Below are 21,591 nucleotides of genomic sequence, written 5' to 3' on the forward strand. Positions count from 1 at the left end.
AAAGAAAAAAAAACCTACTGTGCCTTTTGTGACACGTGTTGGACAAATTAAAGTTATATTGGACAAATGTGTAGATTTTTTCAGCTCTGATGATGTGCCTTTACTGATATTCATTTATCTCGAATAGAAAAAAATCTCATTTTACTTGTTGCTTCACATAGAGACATCAACCACAGGGTTTTGTACTAGTTATAATTTTTATAAATTTCAAACAAAGTGTGGTTCTACACAGGTCAGAATGGCCTAATTACAGGAAGTTCTTTTGCACACTTTTTTTCTTGTAATAAATTCGTACATTCTGTCTTGACTGGAAAAAAGGACAGGTAATTCTGTGCTCTTTCCCTGTCTGATTATCTCTCATCAGTCACAATATACAAATACATCATTATCAACACCATGGAAATCATGTAAGAAAAACAAACTGTACCAATTCTCAAGTGGGGGGAGGAAATCTTAGCAGCTCTTTCAGTCCAGCTGCAAGAAGAAATACACATTTTGGATCTTTTTTCTTATATATTTCTAATTATACATATATCTGAATCTTTGAGTATTTTTGGAAAGGAATTACATGGCCTTTCTCATACCCAATCCTGTTTGAAATATCAAGACTCTAAGAAAATCATAGATAATAAAATGGCTTCTTATCACACACGACCAGAACATAAGACGCACACAGAGCTTTGCTGTCGCTGGCGAGAAAAGCCAGATGTGGTTTGGCTGCAGCTGTTTGCGTTCAAGACAACGACCATTGGTCTGATTCTCCACCTGGTGGGGTGAGAGGTGAGAGGAGAGGATCAGGCCTGATTCTATTTTAGCCTGGTTTACTAAAAGCAAGACTTGTGTCTTGTGCAACTGCCTGTCCCTGTTTGCCATTGGTGCCAGGAAGGAAGGACTCTGCAGCCCACCCACACCTGAGTGAGCAGTTCTGAGGATGTGAAGTTTCTGAAGTTTCACAGAAGAGCAGCAGAGCAGAGGGAGGAGAGCCCAGGCAAACCCTCAGCCTGGAGGGCAGGTGTGACCAGCCCAGGCCCAGGGAGCACAGCCAGGCACTGGGCCAGCATCAAGGGCTGCTACAGCATGGATTTACCTGGGACCTGGTGTCTTCTACAGCCAAAACATAGTCACAACCATTACTTTTAAATTACTTTTAAATGGTTACTATATCATCTCCAAACAACACTGAAATTAAATCCTTATTTGAAAACTGTGAATTTTAGGTCCATCTACCTGAAAAGGATGGTGTCAAAGACCTACAGACAGAATAAGCATACCCCAACATACACATTAGTCTTGCTGGACATTACCAAATCATCTTCTAACTGTACATGGAGACTCATTCCCTTAATTATCACCTTGCTCGACAGAAATACACTAATTAAAACACTATCCTGCATACTATTTAAAAAACTCAAAAAGTCATCAAACTCCATTTTGTCTTGTCAGCAAAGCCAGAAGGTTACTCCTTTGTGGCTGCTCTAGGACCTGTCAGCAGCCTGGTCAGTCCCTGAACTCATTCTTTCCCAAAGCCAGCCCTGCAGTGGCCCTGTCTCACTGACTCTTGTGCCAGAGGGCCCTGTCACTGCCCAGGAGACCCTGCCAGGGCTGCCCTGTGCCCTGGGTTGGGAACATGGAGGCAGAAACAGGCACCTGGCACTGCAGGAAGGTTAAAGACAGATGATGGCTGGGAGCTCCCTGCTCAGGCTCAGTGTGCCCCAGGAGCTGTGGCACAATCAGCTCCCAAAGACCTGAGTGCTGTGCCCCTGCTGCACAGCCACGGGACAGAGGGACCTGTCATCCTCAGGACATTCATGGAGCGGGACACACTCAAACTTTGGTCCAGCAGGATAAAACATGAGATTTTGGGGGTGGGGGGGAAGAAAAAGTTTTCAAAAGCAAAGCAGGGAGGAGAATGCTATACTCCAGCCCCTACCTTTGCAGCTGCCATGACAAGATGGTCTGGAGCTGGGAGAGGACCCTTTTCCTCAGTAGCCCCATTCCCTGCTCCAGCTCTAGACTGCTCCTCAGGATGCCACCACTGGCACTCTTGAGGGCACAGTGGGGCATATGGGGTTGAATGCTTTGCTTTTCCCGGAGGGTCCCCAATTTTTACATACGTGGTAAAATTTAGCATTTAGTGGCAAATTCAATAGCTCCCATTTTACAGGAAGGTGTTGAGGCACCAGGGGATGTGGGACCAGCACACTGTCACCCTGCTCATGCAGAGGTAGGAAATGGACTGACAGTACCTGATTCCTCATCTTCCATTCAGAGACTTCCCACTTCCATTTCACAATCAGAATGAGATTCCTCAAAAATAAAACTCCAAAGTGCAGGTTTTTGTCTTTCCATCCATTGGCAATGTCACAAATCTTCATTTTGGCAGTTTCATATACCCAAGGTAACCCTTCCCCATCTCTCTCTCCCACACACAAAAGCTTACTAATTAATGTGCAATCAAAGCTCCCTAGCCCTTCCCTCTCCTATGCTTAGGGCAGGGGTAGACAGCAGCACTGTTACTGTGCAAAACTCACTAAAAGTAATAGAGAAACCAGAATGAACTCATTTTAGGGAGAGGATAGAGTAATTGCACTATAAGAAAATGTCACAAAGGATATTTCCTTAGGGGACTGAAAGGAATCAGTTCTTCCTGCAAGATGCTGATAACCACAGTAGACCAAGAGGATTCATGTTCCTGAGAGCCTACATGTCATTTTTGAGGTAAATGACCAACACAAACAGGCAAGCTTCTACCTCTGTAGGACACAAGTAGCTTCCAGAAAGGTACAGAACTCTCAGGTCCTCTAGTCATGAACAGAAAATGTCAAAAATCACAGAGTTTAGATATGGAGGGTTAGAAGAGCCATGGGAATCAATCACCACAGTGCAACTTATAATCAAGCAATAAATCTTCACAGGCAAAAAAATCTGACTAAGCCTTTACCTACTCCAAGGCTTTTTCTCCAACAGGACTATCTACCTGCTTCACAGCTATTCTGACACACACTAAGGTACTTGCAATGCCAGCCTCCACTGAGACACAAAGGAAAACATTCGAGTTCCTGCAAAGGTGAGAGCAGAATGATACACACACCTACTGCTTTGCTCAGAGGCTCAACTAGTAAAGAGTGGGTTTTGGTTATGCTTCATGTCCATTTTTAGTGCTTTTAGTGCCCTTTGTTATTTACATAAAGCACCACTAGTCTGAGGGTTAAACAAAACACCACTAAGAGTGAAAGCCATTCACTCACTCTTGAGCTTCTTTTGGGATCGTTTTTACCAGGCTGACTTTTGCCTGTTTGCAACCCTTAGTCAATATTTATCTTTACTAAAGTACTAGCAGCTTTTGTGGGACCTAAGACCCAATTACCATCAAAATGCCTTCATGCCTTAACAGCTGCTCTAAATGAGCTAATGGCTTCTATAGAAATCCTAACATCTGTAATCACTTTATATTATACATTACATCCTTATGTGGCAGAGACTTGGTACAGTCCTTTCATCAAATGTCCTGAAAAGAAGTATTTAACAACAACACTTTATCCACTCATTGGAGCATCTAATGCTCACTGCCTATTTGCAATGCTTAAGTATATTCCAAATGGGGGGTGAAATGTATCTACTCATAGCCCAGCACACAAGGAAAGCATGCAGTCTACTCAAACATGTGACAGTAAATGGCATTCAATTGAATTCTCGGCACCAAATGCAAAGGGTTGTGATCCAGCAACCAGAGACTGTAGAGGGGGCAGAGGAACGACTTAGATTGTGAAAAGAGTTCAAAGTGTTCTTTGTCACAGTAGCTGTTACACGTCTTTACTTCCCTGCTAAGCCCTGCACCTCGCAGGCAGGAGCTGCCACCCGCACCGATCCGAGGTTGGAATGCTGTGTGCAGCAGGCCCTGCCCGTGCCACCGCAGAGGAGTCACGTCACTGCTGCACGGAGCCTCTCTGATGGTCCCAGTCAGAAGTTTCCTTTCCACAGCCACCCTCAAGTGGGGTGTTTTTGGTGTTGACCGACAGCAAAAAGGGCACATTTGTGATGATGTATCAGCTGGAATTAAGGAGCACAGGGAAGGCACAGCCAGAGGCAAGCAAATGGAAAAACCTCCAGGTGACCCTAGGGTGGAGCAAGGACTTGTAACCACCGCGTGCCCCTCTGCAGTGATGTGGTGCTCAAGCAAAGTTGCCAGAAGGTGCGTGCATAGAAACTCTTCAGCTCTGCTGTCGACCTAATTTAGGTCACATCTTCTGAAACAGTTTGATAATCAATGCAAGAAGCATTTTTCTCCTCTAATACTGAAGGTAGGTTTGATGTTTTCTGGATGTGTAATGCTCCTTTCAAGTTTGTTTCTCCCAGCTTGCCAGGTGGATAGAACAGTTCTCATCTGTTCATGTTGATAAAATTTTAGTGAATTATGAACCTCAGAGCTTGTGAGAAAGGCAACTTTGATCCAGTGTCCACCCAAGATAAAGACAGGTGGACAGGGTCCTGAGGAAGGCTGGTCCTGCTGTTCAGCTGCCAGCCCTCTGTTCTGCTGGGAAGCTTTTGGCCACCTCACTTTCCTTTGTGTCTGAATCTACTGAGGCTGTGCTGCAGGAATCGTTGTACGTGTCTGAAAAGGAGGACATGGGCATGGTCACTACAATATTTCTACAGGATTTTCCATCTACAGTCTTGAGGTTCTTTGTTAAAAGCCTGAAATAAAATAAAACATAAAATCACAATTCTACTGCTCTCCTAATTCCTTCATGAAAGGCAAGGGAGTGTAACTTCTGGTGTGTAACTATAATGTGTGCCTGGCTTTGGTTTTCTTTTGAAGCACTGGACATGCCAGTGGAATGAAAGTCATAGTTGGCCTGGTAAGGAGAGGACTGACAGGCTGTGGAGGTGAGGGAGCAGCAACTGAACTCCCTTTACACCACAGCAAAGAATCCTGAGGTTCAAAAAGGATTTCCTCCACTTTAACCAGCTGACCAAAAATAAAAATTCAAAAGAGATCAGTAACTCAGAATAAAGTGCTGGTAGCTCTCCATCACAGATCCCCAGGGAATGGCTGTGCAAGATTTTGCTTTCTTCTGCTACCAGAAGAAAAGCAGGACACATTTTGGCAAATTATATTTAAGGCTGGACAGATATTAGTCTAAAATTTTAAACCTTTAATCTGCAGAGTTGCTCAGGTTGAGCTTTTCCAGTGCAACCTGTTTGGGTGTTAGGTCAGAACCAAGGCTGAGAACAGATGACTTTTAGTGCTGATTTGGCTGAAATCTTGCCAGAGCAAGCCCTTCCTCCAGCTTTTGGAGCCAGCTGTGAAATACGATGAAGGCAGTAATGGTTCATGAAATTTTAATGTTTTCAAACCTAGGCCAGAACCACAGCCCTGATGCTGGTCTACATCCAAACTCCATCCATGCCAGGATCAAAGCTGTCCTGCAGACACACCCTGTGTACGAGACACTTGGGCTAGCTGTACAGCAGCCAGCCTGAGTACTGGTAGCCACAGAAATTGGATGGGAGATTCAAGTTCTGCTCTGAAAGGGGAAAACGATAAACCAGGCCAAGGAAAGCCGCTGTGCCTGACTAGCTCTGACACCCAGGCACCAAATTTCGGGTTAGCTCAGCCATGTCACCAGACACTGCAGCACAGACATACACTCAGGTGAGCACTTTAATACAGAAAGTGTACTTTTTATCACTGTTTTTACTGTCACATCCTTTTTCAGTATGGAGAAAAAAAACCAGTAACACATTTTTTCTATTACCTGCATTGCCGCTCTTAATTACGTTGTTACTGTCCCCCTCTGCTGGCTGCAATATACTGGAGGGAACCCAGTCACTTTTCTCAGAGACCAGTTTCTTCACTAACCTGAAACTCAGAGAACAGTCAGTGAATTTTCCTACATTGCCTTTCTCTTGGTTGTTTCTTAGAGGTGCATGCTGGGCTATTATTTCCTAAACTAAGGAAGAAGGCAGAGGACCCAGGGCAGTCCTACAGGTATCTGGTGTAACTTCCTTCAGTGTCAGATGGTGATCCAGCATCCCAGAGCAAGCTCACTTGCAAGCAGGCTATGTGACAAGGAAGTAGAGCCTTGTCCTGTGGTTGGGACACTGCCTTTGGGCTTGGTAGTTCTGGGTTCATGGTTGGACTCGATGTTGGAGATCTTTTCCAACATAAAAGAGACTACAATTCTAAATTCAGAGCTGAAGAAAAGGAATATTTTGTATTATCCATCCCTCTTGCTGTAAATACCACCCCAGGGTGGATGAGTTTAGTTCCCTTCCCAACTACTTCACCCTGTGGAACTCACTCCCTTCTTAGCTATGTGTCAGCTCTGAATGAAGGGTCTGACTGCACTTCAAGGAGATCAGATCTTCTCCCTCCAAACTGCCTGTGCAGGGAGAATTCAGGTATCCAGGCAGGTCTGTTCCTAACACTCACTTGGCAGAAAGAGAAAATAAATACACCCAAACATGCATGAGCTCAGGGAGCCAGACTCACTGCTCTTTGTAAATCACATCTTATATTTAAACTTTTGGGGCTCTCAGTGGAAGGCATCGGGATTTTATTGATGTATCCTACAGGATGATGCTGCCTCTGACAGATTTCCTTCTGGTGTCAAAAGCCCAAATATTCCCATCCATTTCCTTTACACAAACTTCTGTCCCCATAAACCTCATGTCACAAGCATTTGGGTGAATTAACCAAAGCTGCTTTGTGTGTTCATGCCTCCCACTGCCTCTTTCATGTTGTGATCAATGGGGTGAGTGGATTTGTATTGATTTTGAAGAGACTTTGACATTAGTCTGAATATTTTCCATCTTTTCCAGGATGTTCTGCCTGTCCAATTCTCTCTGCCATACTCACCATTGACCATTCTCTCCTTCCTGCACAAACTGCACTAAATCTCCATCCTCGAGAGTAAGAGAATCTGGGAAACAGCTGTCAAAACTGCCTTCTACCCGAAAGAGATTGCTCCCCTAAAATGAACAAAACAAGGCACCAGAAATACAATCATTATGGATGAAAGAACACTGTGCAAGAGAGTTTAGTTAAATACTGAATTAGGCATTTCAAGCTGGCAGAGATTTCATCTGTAGGCATTGTGTTTTATTATGCCCAGGTTAAATACTATTCAAAATTAGGATAGACCTGTGCTGTACATTTAGACTTTAGGCTTAACACACCAGCCATTATTCTGATATAAAAATTGGGTTTGTAACACCAGGTGAAGTTATCTGGAAATTCCAAAATTACTTTTTTAAAGACTCAGAGTCTTCCCTCACTTTTGTAGCAGGCAAAGTGACAGCTTACATGTATGGGTGACTTTTTATGATCCTTATCCTGACAGCAAAATAGTCTTGGAATAATCTTCCAACACCCCAGATCAAATTTCCATCTCCTGTATTCCCACACATCCATGAATTTAAGGCTGGTATGAGCCCAAACCTTGCAGGTTACATTGTGATCCCTATAGAGAAGGAGGTTGTGCTGGGAAAGGGCAGTGTAATTTTAAAAAAGCAATTACATTGTTAGGGTTGGTCTCTTCCTCTAAGTCAGAAGAGTTGGAGAGTTCATCCATGCTGGAAGGGATGGCTTCAAAATCTTCAAATGTGTCCAGAGAAGGCATTTGTCTGCTGGGCCAACCTTTTCAAAAGAGATAAAGCAGAAAGAGTTAAGCTATCAGTCATTAGCCTCTGAGAATCAGTCTTTGTAAAATAAACATCACAGGTTCACTTCCTACTCTTCCACGTACCAAATTGCTTGTACGCTTTTTTAGATTATTCCATCGTTTTGCCATAAAAATTATGTCACAGCCATTATTCTGTCTCTAAAAACCTGTACCAGTCACTGTCACTTGTGTGAGAGCAGCCTGTGTGGCTGCAGTGTTCATATCCATGGATACCTCCAGTGCTCAGCATTGCTCAATCCCTGCAGCCCAGGAGGTACAAAAAACAAGGACCAGCAGTATTCCTGCAGAGCAAATGATAACTTGTGCTGACATGACTTTCAGAAGGCCATGATCATTCAGTTTCCAGCTTACCTCCACATGTTTATTGCAAGTCCAAAGCCATGGAATTTTGGTTGACTTCTTATCTCCATCTCACCCCAAGGTGATATTACCACCTGAGCAACTTACAAGACTATACCCTGGAGCAGGCTGGAAGTGCAGGGAAGGGACAAAGTAAACAGCAAGGCACAAAGACAACTGGGAGGGTGATGAGAGATCTCAGTCATATTTGTGCTGTTACCTGTCTTACTGCATGATTTTTACCAGAACCACCCCAACCCAGTGGAACGGACTCAGTGAGGGATTTCCAGCCCAAGCTCAACAGCCAGCCTCTCTTCACCTAAAATGGCACATCCATAGGTTGTGTCCTGAGGGAAAATGAGGCTGAGCCTCATAAGACCTGTCTGCCTGAGGCTCCCATGGTGCAAAAGTAGCTCAGGCTCTTTCATGCAGATGGCAATAATCATCTGCACTTTCCTGTGCTTGATGCCTGTCCCTTCTCTGGTGGGGATGGGGTGACTACAGTCCAGCTCAGAGAAAACAGACCTTGCATCTGCCAAATGACTCTGAAGGTCATTTGACATCTGACAGGTACAAACTGAATGGAGTCAGTCAATTTACCATGTGCATTCCTAATTAATGTACCTGTGGGCATTAGCTGATTCCCAGGGACTTGGGCTGAGCAGATGCTGAACCAAGTTCTTTACATTCTGTGGGCCATAGCTCTCGACAAGGCAAAGCTCTGACCACAAGGCATGGAGACATGCTCACACAGTGGGATTATGCACATCCCAGCACTCTCAACCCACACCAAAACCTGGCCTAAGACAATACAAAACCCAAGCCAGGCAGTTCAGGCAGTAAACAGAAAAGCGACCTGATCTGGGAGAAATAGGTTTATTAATTGGTTTATTTAATCCCTCCCCATGCACATCCTCCCTGCTATAGGCACTGGTTGGTGCAACACATCATCATGCAGCTCTGCAGCCCTTTCTCCCCCCTCCTGCTACCCAGGGACTGTGTCTGCTCCAACAACTGCAACCCAGTTCCAAAGGACACAGGGACCTGCTTCCAGGAGAGCTGCCCCCAGCTACCGCCCCACAGGTAGGGTTTGTCTCTGCTTTTAAAGGTGTAAACCAGCCGCTGAAGTGACACTATCCTGGATCAGTTTATTCACACCAGCAATACTAGCAAAGGTCTAAACATACAAGAATATGCTGATTGTAATTAACTTCAAACTGCTACTGCAATTTTAGTTCAAATCCACAGGCTGGGCTACAAACACCAAGAGAAAAAGATAACCCTCTACCCCATTAGACAAAGCTTCCACAGTCTTTTGCCACTGTCATTTGTAGAAAGCATCCAAGGCAGAAACCTCACCAGCAAGAATTCCTTACAAATACATGCATCAGCCTCCCTCTTCCATACAAATCTCTATTCTAATTTCAGAGACTAAGAAACAGCTTGTTTCTCATGCTTAATTCAAGCTAAAAAATAAGACAGATCAAATTCTGAGCTCTCTGATATCAGTTAAAAGAATTATTTTCAGCCTGACCTCAGAAAATCAGAATCTGGGGCATTGTTTCTATGCTAGTGATCCAAGCTTGTTCTTTCATTGTTTTGATGGGGAATAAAATTCACCAAAAGAGAAAAATCTCTTTATAATAAAGAGAGTAGATATTATCATAAATTTAGTTTGCACTCTCAAACTGAGTTTACAAATGCTTTAATTTTGTTTACCTGTCTGTGAAGCAGATCTAGGTACGGATCTCGTGGTGGAACCAGCATTGCATTTAGTCTGGGCCAATATGGTGTTCTCAAAAGCATCTGTGACAGGAAGTACAATTTGTGTCTTCAAGGTGAAATAGTGACCAGACAACCAGTACAAAGTGAATTCCTGCATCACCTCTGCAACTGACAGTCTCTTAAACAAACAGGTGGACTGGGGTCCAACAGTTATAAAAGAGGAGACACATGACCAGCACAAATGAGTGAAAGGACAGCAGCATTCCACAGAAAAACTGTAAGTCTGAGAAGGACAGAGAACAGCGAAATGAATCAAACAGAAGTATCGATGTTAATTAAGGAAGACAATTGCTGAGTGAACAATGCAGTGTTCTATTTCATTACAGCTTCCTTACCCATCTTTAACGTATTTTCCTTGCAGCATTTCAAATTACTTTGTAGGTGATAATCTATGGTTTTGATCCCAATACATACAGCAGCAAAAGGGGACCAGGGATGCCAGAAATTAATGATTTCATTCTTGATGAATGCAACACAATTTTGGGGGGGGATCCCTTGTGTTATTTATCTCAGTCAGAGCCTGGGCAATAGCAGCAATATCAGGATGATAATGTTCATTGTTTCCTGCTTAAAGAAACTCAGTCTGGTGAGGGATGTTGTGCAGCAGGACCTTGTTTTTAACCAGTGAGGAGCAAGCTCTATGCTGCAGATAGTTCTTGCACCTAGAAATCCCCCCTGCCTCTGCAGCCACAGAGGATGCTGAGATGAGGGCATCTGTCAGTGAGGAAATCAAGGCATAAACCCCACACTTTGGGAAACTCCAGTGCTGGGTGCCAGGATAGTTCTAAACATAGTGCCAGGGGTAACTGGCAAAAGGAAGTGCTGTCTCTGAATTGTTTCTTCCAATCTCCCTGTTCCAGTCTCTTCTTCTGCTGGGAGTGCATGGGAGGTATCTTGGATATTCCATCACTGACCTGTTCACTGGCTCTTCCTACCAAGTTTTGTGCAGAACATCACAATGCTATGAAAGGATTTGTCAGACTACATCTCTCTCCTGCCTGTCCTGCAGCAGAAGTACCTGGCTCCGTGTGTCCCCCTGAGGCAAATGGTCAGGGAAAGCTGGCAATGGAAGCTGGTGATCTTCCAGTGGCTGAGGAACAGCATCCAAATTTAACTCTTTGGTATTGTTTGTTAAACAGTAATTGATAAATCTGCTGCAACAAATTGGCGGAAATTCTGCTTGTCTGAAATGAAACACTGCACCTTAAATGGCCATTAATGCACAGTCTAGCCTCCCCTGTAGTCTTCATGTGCATGGCTCCTGCTTCTCTCATTAGGAGTAGATACTAACAAGGGAAGAGGGATGCAAGTGGCCTGACTGCAGGTGAAGGTGAAAAGTAGCCCTTTGGCTCCCTGCTGCTGCTCCCTATGGAAGGAGGCAGAAGCCAGGCAGAAAATCCAGATCCAGGTGACAGTCTAGAGCTTTACTTCCCAAAACAGGCAGAGAACTGGGGGTTTAATTTAGGCCCATGCCTAGGTGAATATGAGTGCGGGGGACAGGCAAGGGAGTAACAAGCTGTCTTTATCCCAGTTATGCAGAAAAACTGACCCCAACCCCCTAATGGACTCCAGTGTCATCCACCAGCTGCGATGAGATGTGAATTCAGTGAATAATGTCAAACGAGGTTTTCATGCAGGATGGAAATACTCCTACCTTCAAACCCCAGGGGAGTTGGGTCACTCTTTATTTCATGTCTCTTGACTTTTACTGCAGGAACAAGGGGACCTGTGTGAAGTTTACAGAGTCACAAGGCTGTAAATATTGTTAAAGGAGAAACTTGCTTTCCTATCACCTGAAAACACTAACTACCTAACACTTTTAATTTCCCCCAGAAGAATGACCAACCCCTAGGTTCTAGGTGGTGAAGATACACACTTCTGTGAAGTAGATAGGAAACAGACCCCTTTTAGAAAAGGGCATTGAGACATCACAGCAAAAGAATGTGCTTCCCTTCAGGTCTCACAGATGTTCCCTCTCACTCTTGCCCAGGAGATGGCACTAAGGCAGCCAGACCCGCAGTCCCAGCCTTCACCCGTGAGGCTGGCAGGGCAGAGCCCACAAAGCCAACACTTATGACCCACAGAAGCGGGGGACACCAGCCACAGGTCCATGTACAGCGCCTCTCCTGTGTCCCGACTCCACATGGCAGGGAGCTGAACTGTCAGCAGTGAGGATCAGACACAGCAGCAGCTGCAGCCTCATAAGTGATGACCCCAACACCCTGGCTAGACCTGCATCTGGGCTGATGCTGAGACAGGACTCAGGCTTCAGTTCTTTTATCATCTGAAATATTTTCTTAAAGCAGATGCTGTAAATAAAACACTTAATTAAAAAGCACCAAATCTATTTTCTAGTTTTGAAAATCATTGCAGAAGTAGCTTTCTCAGTATCCCAAGAGATTGCCAACAGTCTTTTGGCAGACAGTATTCTAGGATAGGACTTTTTGATATGAAACTGTAACAAAGTTGGACTATCATTGCAGCTCACACATGCTCTCTTTGATAAACTACACTAAAGACCAACCCTTGGTTGCCCATTTTCTTTGTATATGTATGCTTCATTGTGTTCCCCAGCTTTGAAAATAATTATTAGGAAATAACTCAGTCTTCCCATAATTTAGCAACTGATCATGTATTTCTGAGTTGTTGCTGAGGACAAAAAGCTGTAATAACTTCTTCTCCTGTGCTGTGCCCATCAGTTCCATGTGGTCATGTTCTAGTGCTGTGGTCTAAAGGCGCTGTCAAAGAAACATTCGTAGGTAGTGGGACTACCACATCCTTCCTATGCCCATCACCCCCACTGTGCCCTCATTTCCTGACAGCCTCATGGCAGCCAAGGATGTGGTTCATATCCTTCACAGCTGTTGAGAAGGCAAAAGGTACTGAGCAACTTTCTTACTGACAAGTACAGAGCAAAGATTTTTGTACAAATTAATTCTGCCATTTTTCCTTCTATTTTGGCTTGTGAATTGCCCTGAAAATCTTAACCTTGCAAATCAGTTCCTCCACTCCATTCCAGGAACTGCCAAAAGGCAGTATATTCAGAAATCCATGTAAGACCGTATGTTCTGTTGTCAAAATTATCCCTGACATGTAGGCTTATGTGCCCACAATGCTACTGATTTTCAACACAATCAACTTGCCTAAATGCATGGGTTGCTTTTAGGTCTAGGCACTAGTACAGTAACTTATATTTTGTAAAAGTGCCTTTTCTAAAACTAAATAAAGCTCAAAAACAAAACTTTCATAAGCTCCCACACAAACTGCATGGAGTTCAGTGCATTCGGCACCCAGCTCCCTTACACATATGAAAATTTCCTTGCAAACGTAGTTTCTAATCATGACATTGATATTGCTAAATATGATTAAAACTGGCATCTATAGCTCCTCCATTTTTTGCTTGATTTCAGGCTTTCTTGTTATCTGCTGTCTGCTATGCAACAAGGAGATTCTCTCCTCCTTGAAAGCAAAAATCTTAAAGAGCTTTAAGAAAACAGAGAAATAACTTCAATTGTGTGGGAAACACAAAAGGTGGAAAGGCTCTTAGGTGTGAGAAAAAAGCAGGTTTCAGAAAGAAAGCAAAAAGAATTAAGGAATTACCTCTAGCTGCAAAAACTTGAAGGTAGAAGAGGACACAATTATATAGCAAGCAAGGACATTAAAACAATGGTTAGAGTTTCTGGGTTTGGCTGAGATAGGTTTTGAAGTTGCAAAAAATATGCTTAGAAAGATAGATAAGTTTAAGCTTAATAGTGGAATATTGTGTATTATTATATGAGGCATAACAAGCAAGTATTGTGTACAACAGATGTACGTGGGCTGTTGCGGGTTGGTTAAAACAGTTGTCTGTAACTTTTAGAAGCACACTATTGGCTGAGAAGCTTTTAAGGATGCTCTGTAACTGGGAGGTCTCTGGATGTCTGCGACGGCGTGAGCCTTGTACCACCTCTGTCTCAACTCTGTATGTGAGACTGATAACAGAATAAAATAATAAAAGGCTCCTGGAGCATCTGTCCAGGTTCCCCACCCCATTTGTCGACGAAAACGCCGACAAATTGAACAGCAGTTAATCCAAACCAGGGAGAAGTTGGAAACCTAACCCCACGCCAGCCAAACATCAATCCAATTTCCATGGACACCAGCAACACTTTTTGAAGCTTATAATGGAGAAACTGGGAAGAGTCACTCTGTGTGCTGGCAGCACACCTCAGTACATATTCCAAATGTCCTGGCCTGCCTCCCTGCAGGTGTTACACTGGTGCTGATTCTTCTTCTACTGGAACCTCCTGCCTTTGTCAAATTGAGCCTGAGATACTCTGTGAGCAGCATTTGGCAGAGGATGTGTCAGCCAGCAGGCAGGGAGAGGGGGAGCTAAGCAAGCAGCATGACAGTACCTTTGGTCACAGCAGAAGCATTGACTGTGGTGCTGATGGAGGAGGCTAGGGAAAAGCGACGGGTAACTTCTCTGTCCTTAGACTCTGGATCTGGGAGAACAGACAGATGCAATGCGGGCAGGGTTAGAGGTTAATAAGCACTGAGGGTAAAAGGTGTTCAAAGCAAAGCAGCAGCTGGAAAAGGGTAAAGAAAAGAGAGGTCGCTCCTCTAAAACAGACAGGAAAAATACCCTCAACAAAGTGAAAAGCACAGAAAGTGTTACTATGAACATATTTTCAAAGCAATTCCAATTGCACCAATTTTAATACTTCAGAAAAGAGACTTATGCCAATTATTATTTTAGCAACCAACTAGTGTCCAAGTACAGCTACAAAACACAGAGAAATGAGCATGATGGCTGGAATGGGGTGTGTCTACAGATGAGGTTTGGATCATTTTAGACACTGAACTGCTTGCTCAGTGATGACTGACCTGAAATACACTGAAAAACAAGCATTAATTGAGTTCACATTTGTCATTTCTAAAATTTAACTGTGTGAATGCCAGAAAACACTCTCTGAGCTTCCATCCTTACCAGTGCAAACCAGCTTGGAGAAAGTGAAGGCTACACAGTGGCTTTTTGTTTATTTATTTAGCATCCTGCCTTTTCTCTAAGTGTGCTCTGGAGTGAAGACACAGCTTCCCCACATTTCACTATGAGATGTGTTGAAGTTGTGCCAACCCCAAGGAATATGAACTTGGCTCTGCAAACCAGGATGGCTAATGCTGACCCAAGGGTGGGGAGATGCAAAGTGCTTTGAGTGTGGACTTTGATACATTTTGGTGCCAGCTCTGGGATGGCTGCCCTGGGAATCTCTGCACTGATGGAGTTTCTTATCCAGACATCAGCATTATTTAGGCTAAAACACCAAAGCGATTATATACAACATTTTCCAGCCCATCGTATCCAGCCTAGGCAGACAGTTCAGCATTTCTCTGAGCATCCATGCACCACTGCCAGTTGATATCCATCAATCTTGTTTTCACCCTAGTTAGCCTGGGTATTATATTGTTTAGACCTTCCCTTTTATGCGCTCTGGACAGGAACAGACACAGCGGGCCTGAACCAAAGTACTCTCAGCTCAACACGCCATCCTTTGCCATGGCCAGTAATGAAAACCTTTTAGACAAAGTGTTAAGGAGCATGATAAGCTGATTGCAGACACTTCCCTGCTCCCTTCTTCCAGCTTCCAATCTGCCTCAGCAGTGCTGAGGGGCTTTGCCTCCAGGAATGAGCATGCTCTGCTGGCCACCCAGCCTGTCTGCCAAGGGGTTCCCTCCAGGCCAGGAGCAGGTCAGCAGCAGATCAGCCCCACAAAGTGAAATGGGACATTGTGTAAGGGGTCTTCCACAGGAATCTCAAGTAACCAGACCCAGCAAGGCTTTGAGCTCAGAGTGCCTACTGGTGACAGGGTATGAACTCTTCTGAGCTGTGCTTCATTGCCTGGAACACTGAATACAAGGCAAGACATTTCACATGACAAGAAAAACTCAGATAAAAAAATAAAACAGGCCCAAACCAAAATTGTAGATCCAAACTCGCAGAAATTACAGCATTATTTCTGAAATCTCTGTTTTGTGATTGATTTCCTTGAGTCACAAGATCTAAAACCCACTGATTTTTATATTCAGACATTGAACTTGTTTGTCCGTCTTGAATCTCACTACTACATGCAGCCTTAATCTTGCAGCCAGAATCTTATGGCAGTACTGACTCTTAGTGCCTTCTTATCTACTTTATCACATTATAATTTAATGCTTCTGTATTTCTGCTTTTATGCTTTCATCTTGGTTCTTCCTCTTTTGATGCTCACTCTCTCCATCACTGCACACTAACCCTTTGTCTCACAGAAGAAATATCATTTATCAGAACAGGAGAAAAGCCACATGAAAGCAATAAAAGGATTAATTACAGTATCTTTTCAGAAAGTGATTGTAAGTAGCCATTCCATTTTATTTCTATTCACATTTCTTTCTTTCCTCTAAATTCTCTTCCTTGTAAAGCCATCACAGGAACTTGCAATGCTCTCTGTTCATGGATGTCTACTAAACATTTATGCACAAGTACTCAAAACACAGCATTTTACACAATTAAGTGGAAATAAACTCCAAATCTCCTGAATTCTGGTTCCCTGGTGTAACCACTAGGCCACAGCCAAGCAATATTTGTAAAAACAAAGACGTCCAACCAATGAATGATTTCACACATTAAAATCTCACGTAGCACAACAGAGATGATACTCTTTTTCTTCAAGCCTGTAAGCTGCTGAAAGAAGTTCAGTTGATCATTTAAAACCAGTTCACACTTTGACCCTTGAGATAAACTGGAAACAAATGTTATTTGCACTGTGTACCAGTAAAAGACCCAACCAGCCAACCCAGAGGTTGCCCTGCCAACATTCTGCGGAAGCAATTTTTGGTGACAGTGTCTTTGAGCAGAGGAGCCACTTGTGTGCACCAGAAAGGAGCGTTTGGGTGAGATGTGGCAGCACTTTAGGAAACAGTGAGGGATGGCACTATGGGATGGAGAGAACATTGTGGGAGTGCAGGAGACAGATGGCCTGAGACCAGATGCTGCATGGGTGATTTTACCTTTGGGTGGAGCTCTGCGGTTGGAAAGACCTTGCAATGTGAATCGCTTTCTAGCAAGCGCTGTGCGCTCAAGGTTAAGGCTGCTGGAAGCATCAACTAGGAGAGAGAGGGAGAGGGAACAGAAATAAGGAAGGAAGGGTCAGCTGTTCAGCTTATGGGAGAGGAAAGGTTAGCACTGGATGGCAACCAAAAAGAAATAAATAAGTTTTGATTCAGTTCAAGCCTGAGCAAGAGCTAATCAATTAGAAAAGTGGCATGAGGTCAGGGTGAGTAAACCAGCTGAACCAAACAGAGCCCCTGGGTTGAGTTTGGCTCACTGAGTTTTAATGGAGAACAACAAAACAAAACCAAAGAATAACAGGTGAAGGGAGGTAGCTCTCATCAAAGGAAAATACAATTTAGCAGCAAGCTAGTGCCTTCTATTATGGAAACACATCATTGGTTGGAACAGCAAGTTGTAGGGAGAAATAAGAGAAGAAGCCTTGCAGTGCAGGACATGCAAGTGTTGTGAGCAGCCCCACTTCTGCTATCCAGCACTGGCACTGAAGAATCTGCCCTGTGGCTGGTACACCTTCAACCTTACCTGCTGAAGCCTTTCTAAAGCCTCTGAAGCTGGCAGAGAGTCATGCAATTGATCTCATGATTTTCTGGGATGTAAGGATGCCATGCCAGCAAAGCTCACATGCCAGGCTCCTGCATGAATAATCAGCCATGCTGTCTGACAGCCACCTCTGCAGAGACCAGTCACAGATGGATCAAGGTCCTGAGGCTCTGGGCTTGAAAGACACTCAGTTACTCACATTGCAGGAAACAGGTGGACCTAGATCAAACCCCCAGATCCACACATTCCTGCCAAATTGTCCATCTCCTCCTTTCTTGGTGTGGGGGCAGATAACACACAGAAGGTTTATGGCAAAGGAGCAGAAGAAAAACCATGTGTTGGGTACCTGATTCTGAGCCTTAGGATTTAGCCAATAGATTTTCCTCCTATTTATTTCATACACTGTCACATGAAAATCCTTAGAGGGACAAATGAAGACCAAAAGTACAAAGGGAACACAAAGAGACAGTGAATCCACACTGGCAGACAAGCAACAGACAGACAAGCTGTGCTTCCAAAAGAAAGTGCATCCCATCACTTCCTGATTTGCAGCCAAGATAATCCAGGATCCGAGGTGCCTGCATGCACAGGTGGGTGTGAGATGAACAGATCTCAACAACACAGAAGAGTTATGTCACTGTGGTTCAGCTCCTTCTAAGCCAGTGCCCAAAGCCAGCTCTGGGCCAGGCAGGTGCATCTGGCAAGGAGCTGCTCCTGAGCAGTGACTTCGGCTGTGGGGCTGCCCTGGCTTTCAGACCGTCCGTGTTGGCCATTCCCTGCCATGGCTGCTCCCACTGCCAGGCAATCTTTGTACAGATACTGTAGCTTATAAAGAATCCAGAAACTGGTATATGAAATATATTTACTTTCTGTTCTCTTAGGGCAAGAAAATTCATAGCATTTAATTATCAGAGAGTCCAACAGGGAGTACAGCAGTGCAGGTGTAGAGGGGTGGGTTCCTGTCTTAGTCCTTCAGCTCTGCAATTGTATCATTTCACTGAGGGGCCCCTTGGCATTTCACAAGTCCCCACAGCCTCTCAGCACCAGCAAAGCATTAGACACTGGTCTCTAAAGTCATGCTGTTGCCACCTGAGTTATTTCAAACCTTTTCCTTCATTCTGCAGGTACACCAAATAACCCTGGAAGCTATTTCCAAACATAGTAAGAACCAGGTCCTGATGGGCAACAGGTTGAACAAGAGCCTGCAATGCATACTTGTGGCAAAGAAAGCCAACAGCATCCTGGGCTGCATTAGGCAGAGCTGTGCCAGGGAGGTGATGCTTCCCCTCTTCTCAGCACAAGAGAGACACTCCTGCAGTGCTGTCCTGTCCTGGGCTCCTCAGGACAAGAGAGACATGGGCACAGTTGAGTAATCCAGTGAAAGGCCATGAAGATGATTAAGGGATTGTGGTAGCTGACATGAGGAGAGAGTGAAAGAGCTGATTGCACAGCCTGGAGAAGGAAAGGCTCAGGGGGATCTTATAAAATAAAGATGATGGAACCAGATGCTTCTCAGTGGAGATGAGAGAGGCAACAGGCACAAATTGAAATACGGGAAATTCCATTTAAAAATGTGAAAAACCCTTTTTACTGTGAAAGGGGTTAAACCTAGGACAGCATCCCCATGGCAAATTGTGGAGTTACCATCCTTGGAGCTATTCAGAACCCAACTAGGCATGGCTGCAAGCAACTTGCTGCAGCTGACCCTGCTTTGAGCAAGGCAGTCAGACAGGGGGGCCCCACAGGTTCCTGCAGGACTTGCTCCCGTTTAATTTCAAGGCAGTGACTCCACGAGTCAGGTCCACACAAAACACTGGCTTATATGTAGAAAACTCTGCCACAGGCACTTATCAATAAGAATAATGAAACTGAAATAGCTGGTCAATAGTAACCTCCCCTTCTGCACTGCAGAAAACCCCCAATATTTTAAAATAATCTGTGTTCACATTAACTACACCGATACTGGAAGCATTTTACAGGCAGTAGGTGGCACAAAAGAGACAGTTTTGGCAGAGCCCCAGGCTCTGTGCCGGGTCTTGGGACATTTTTGAGTTCAGCCCCCTGCAGAGCCCCAGCCGTAGGTGCCTCACAGGGACACAAACTCGAGTTTTGCTGGGACATCGAGAGCTGGAGAGCATTTTGCTGGCTCTGCACAGCGAGGTTTGCAGCTCAGGATGCACAGGACACCCGAATCCCCGGACAAGAACGGACTCACTGGCCAGCCCTGCAGGAGCAGCCACCCACCAGAGTATGAGGATGCTCTGGGCTGAGCCAGTGGGATCCCAGCCAGAGCCCTGAGGAGCTGCTCATGGGAAAGCAGAAGACAGAAGAATGTCAATCGGCACAGAATGTGATCCCACTTCCCACACTCTCGAGTAAGCTGGACAGTTAGGAAACATCAATGGAAATTTTTTTTTGGAAACGGGTTTATAAATTTCATAGGACAAGCTGCTTTCCCACTTTTTTTTAAATTTTAAAAAAAGTCTAAATGTTTTAAAAATAAAATTTTACTGGAAAAGATTTTTAAGATTGGATGTTTTAATGAAGAATGCGTACCTTTTTTTCCCCAGCATGAAAAGTTAATGCAATGAAAAGTCTTTTGGTGAATAGCCTATTTTTCCAAGAGAAGATATTCCACTTTCTTTTTTACTACCTCTATTTATAAAGAGGCTGTTACTTTATGCCTCATTTGGGCATTAATTTCTTAAGACCTCACAATTTTCTTTTTTCATATTACTAGAAAATTCTTTGTTCAACATTAAGAAATACTGCCTAAAAGAGAAACTGCTGTCAAAAGATTTTCTGTTCCTGCTACTGTCAGATGAGATTCAGTTTCTTTTTAGTGTTTATTTTAACCTGTGTTGTATAGAAGATCTATTGTATTTGTGGCCTCAAATAATGGAGGGACTTTCTGTGACTGAGTGTGGGTTTATTTATTTACTGTACACCTGAGGGGAGCTGATATACACAGAGGAGCAAAAAACTCTCCTTGACTTACAGCAAAGAAATCAGTTAGCAAAGTCTGTAGAAAAAAATTTAAATTAAATATGTCTAGAAATCAACTTGACCAGAATACAGAAGGTTAAAACACAAATACTATTGTCCACTAAGTTCTATTTTTAAGAAACACAAGTTTTATAAAGAGCACTGTAAAGCATCAAAACTCAGACTTAAAAGTCCTAAACTGGTAATGCCTTTTGGGGCTCATGACTTTTCACGGTACAGTCATTCAGCTTTGCAGCATTGTTTTTTTGATGTTGGGTTAAAACAAAGTAGATTTAAAGTATCCTCATCAAACTCCAGAAATATGTGCAAATATAAAAATATTACCCTTTGGAAGCAAAAGCTCTCTCAGACCTCCTACCTCTCTTTTGTCTGGCGCTGGGACTGGAATTCCTGTTTTTGTTGTTAGATGCTTCCACATTTGATGTCTCAGATTTGTTTTCATATATACTTGATGACTTCCTGCTATACCTTGGGACAAAAGAAATACAAAAATAGTAACATTCCTGGTTAACATCTGATAAAGCACTGAGTACTAAGCATCTTTTTTTACCCTCAGACATGGAAGCCTAAGGAACAAAGTGCTGGTTTTAAAATGCTGTGTGCTATAGAAGCCTGCATCTGTGCAGGCATGTATGGTGGAAAAAAGTCATCCTGCCTCCTCTCCACACCACACAGTGAGTTCATCAGAATTGAGAAGGAAAAACTGAAGAAACAAAATGGTTGTCTGGTTGTTCTTTTTACAAGTGCAGCAGATTTGAAAGGCTGGAGTGGGAAACCAGGTAAGAAAATAAAACCCCGATTTTCCATCTTTTGCAGCATAAATACATTTGTCTCCAAGAGAGAAATGGATACTGGATGGTCACGTAGAGGTCATACCATGCATAGAGCAACATATGAGTTCTGTTGACTTCTCCAACTTCTGTTTCTTCTGCTCTTTGGAAACATGAATCCCAGTGGGATATCCCTGTCTGCAGCTGAGTCACAAATGGGAGGATCCACCTCCACAGATCTGCCCTGGTACTGGCCTTGGGTCTGTAATGGGAAGGATGGCCCTGCCCCAGGTTTGTAGGACATTCAAGCTGCAAGGTTTGAATGAGGTTCTCATCCTCACTGTTTTGCAAATGTCTGGTGGTTTAATTTGGGTGT

The 21,591-nt window shown here is 43.8% G+C and overlaps 1 protein-coding gene across 10 annotated transcripts in view; it reads right to left on the bottom strand.

The window, feature by feature from the left end:
* Nucleotides 1-183: 183 nt before the first annotated feature.
* Nucleotides 184-21,591, bottom strand: part of MCF2L2 (MCF.2 cell line derived transforming sequence-like 2) — a 159,965-nt gene continuing 138,557 nt past the window's right edge. For 5 of the 10 annotated variants that reach the window (XM_010397301.4, XM_010397300.4, XM_010397299.4 and 2 more), the window contains 9 exons: nucleotides 20,804-20,913; nucleotides 16,839-16,934; nucleotides 14,207-14,296; nucleotides 11,467-11,538; nucleotides 9,747-9,833; nucleotides 7,524-7,642; nucleotides 6,863-6,975; nucleotides 5,760-5,863; nucleotides 184-4,612 (listed from right to left, as the gene is read on the bottom strand). In XM_010397301.4, the coding sequence (XP_010395603.1) occupies nucleotides 4,512-4,612; nucleotides 5,760-5,863; nucleotides 6,863-6,975; nucleotides 7,524-7,642; nucleotides 9,747-9,833; nucleotides 11,467-11,538; nucleotides 14,207-14,296; nucleotides 16,839-16,934; nucleotides 20,804-20,913 (892 nt within the window). In that variant the 3' untranslated portion in view covers nucleotides 184-4,511. Of the gene's footprint in view, nucleotides 4,696-5,759; nucleotides 5,864-6,862; nucleotides 6,976-7,523; nucleotides 7,643-9,746; nucleotides 9,834-11,466; nucleotides 11,539-14,206; nucleotides 14,297-16,838; nucleotides 16,935-20,803; nucleotides 20,914-21,591 lie in introns of all 10 variants that reach the window. The other 5 variants (XM_010397302.3, XM_010397303.4, XM_010397305.4 and 2 more) reach the window with 5 other exon arrangements.

This window comes from Corvus cornix, chromosome 9 (assembly GCF_000738735.6).
Source record: "Corvus cornix cornix isolate S_Up_H32 chromosome 9, ASM73873v5, whole genome shotgun sequence".
NCBI classification, from domain to species: Eukaryota; Metazoa; Chordata; class Aves; order Passeriformes; family Corvidae; genus Corvus; species Corvus cornix.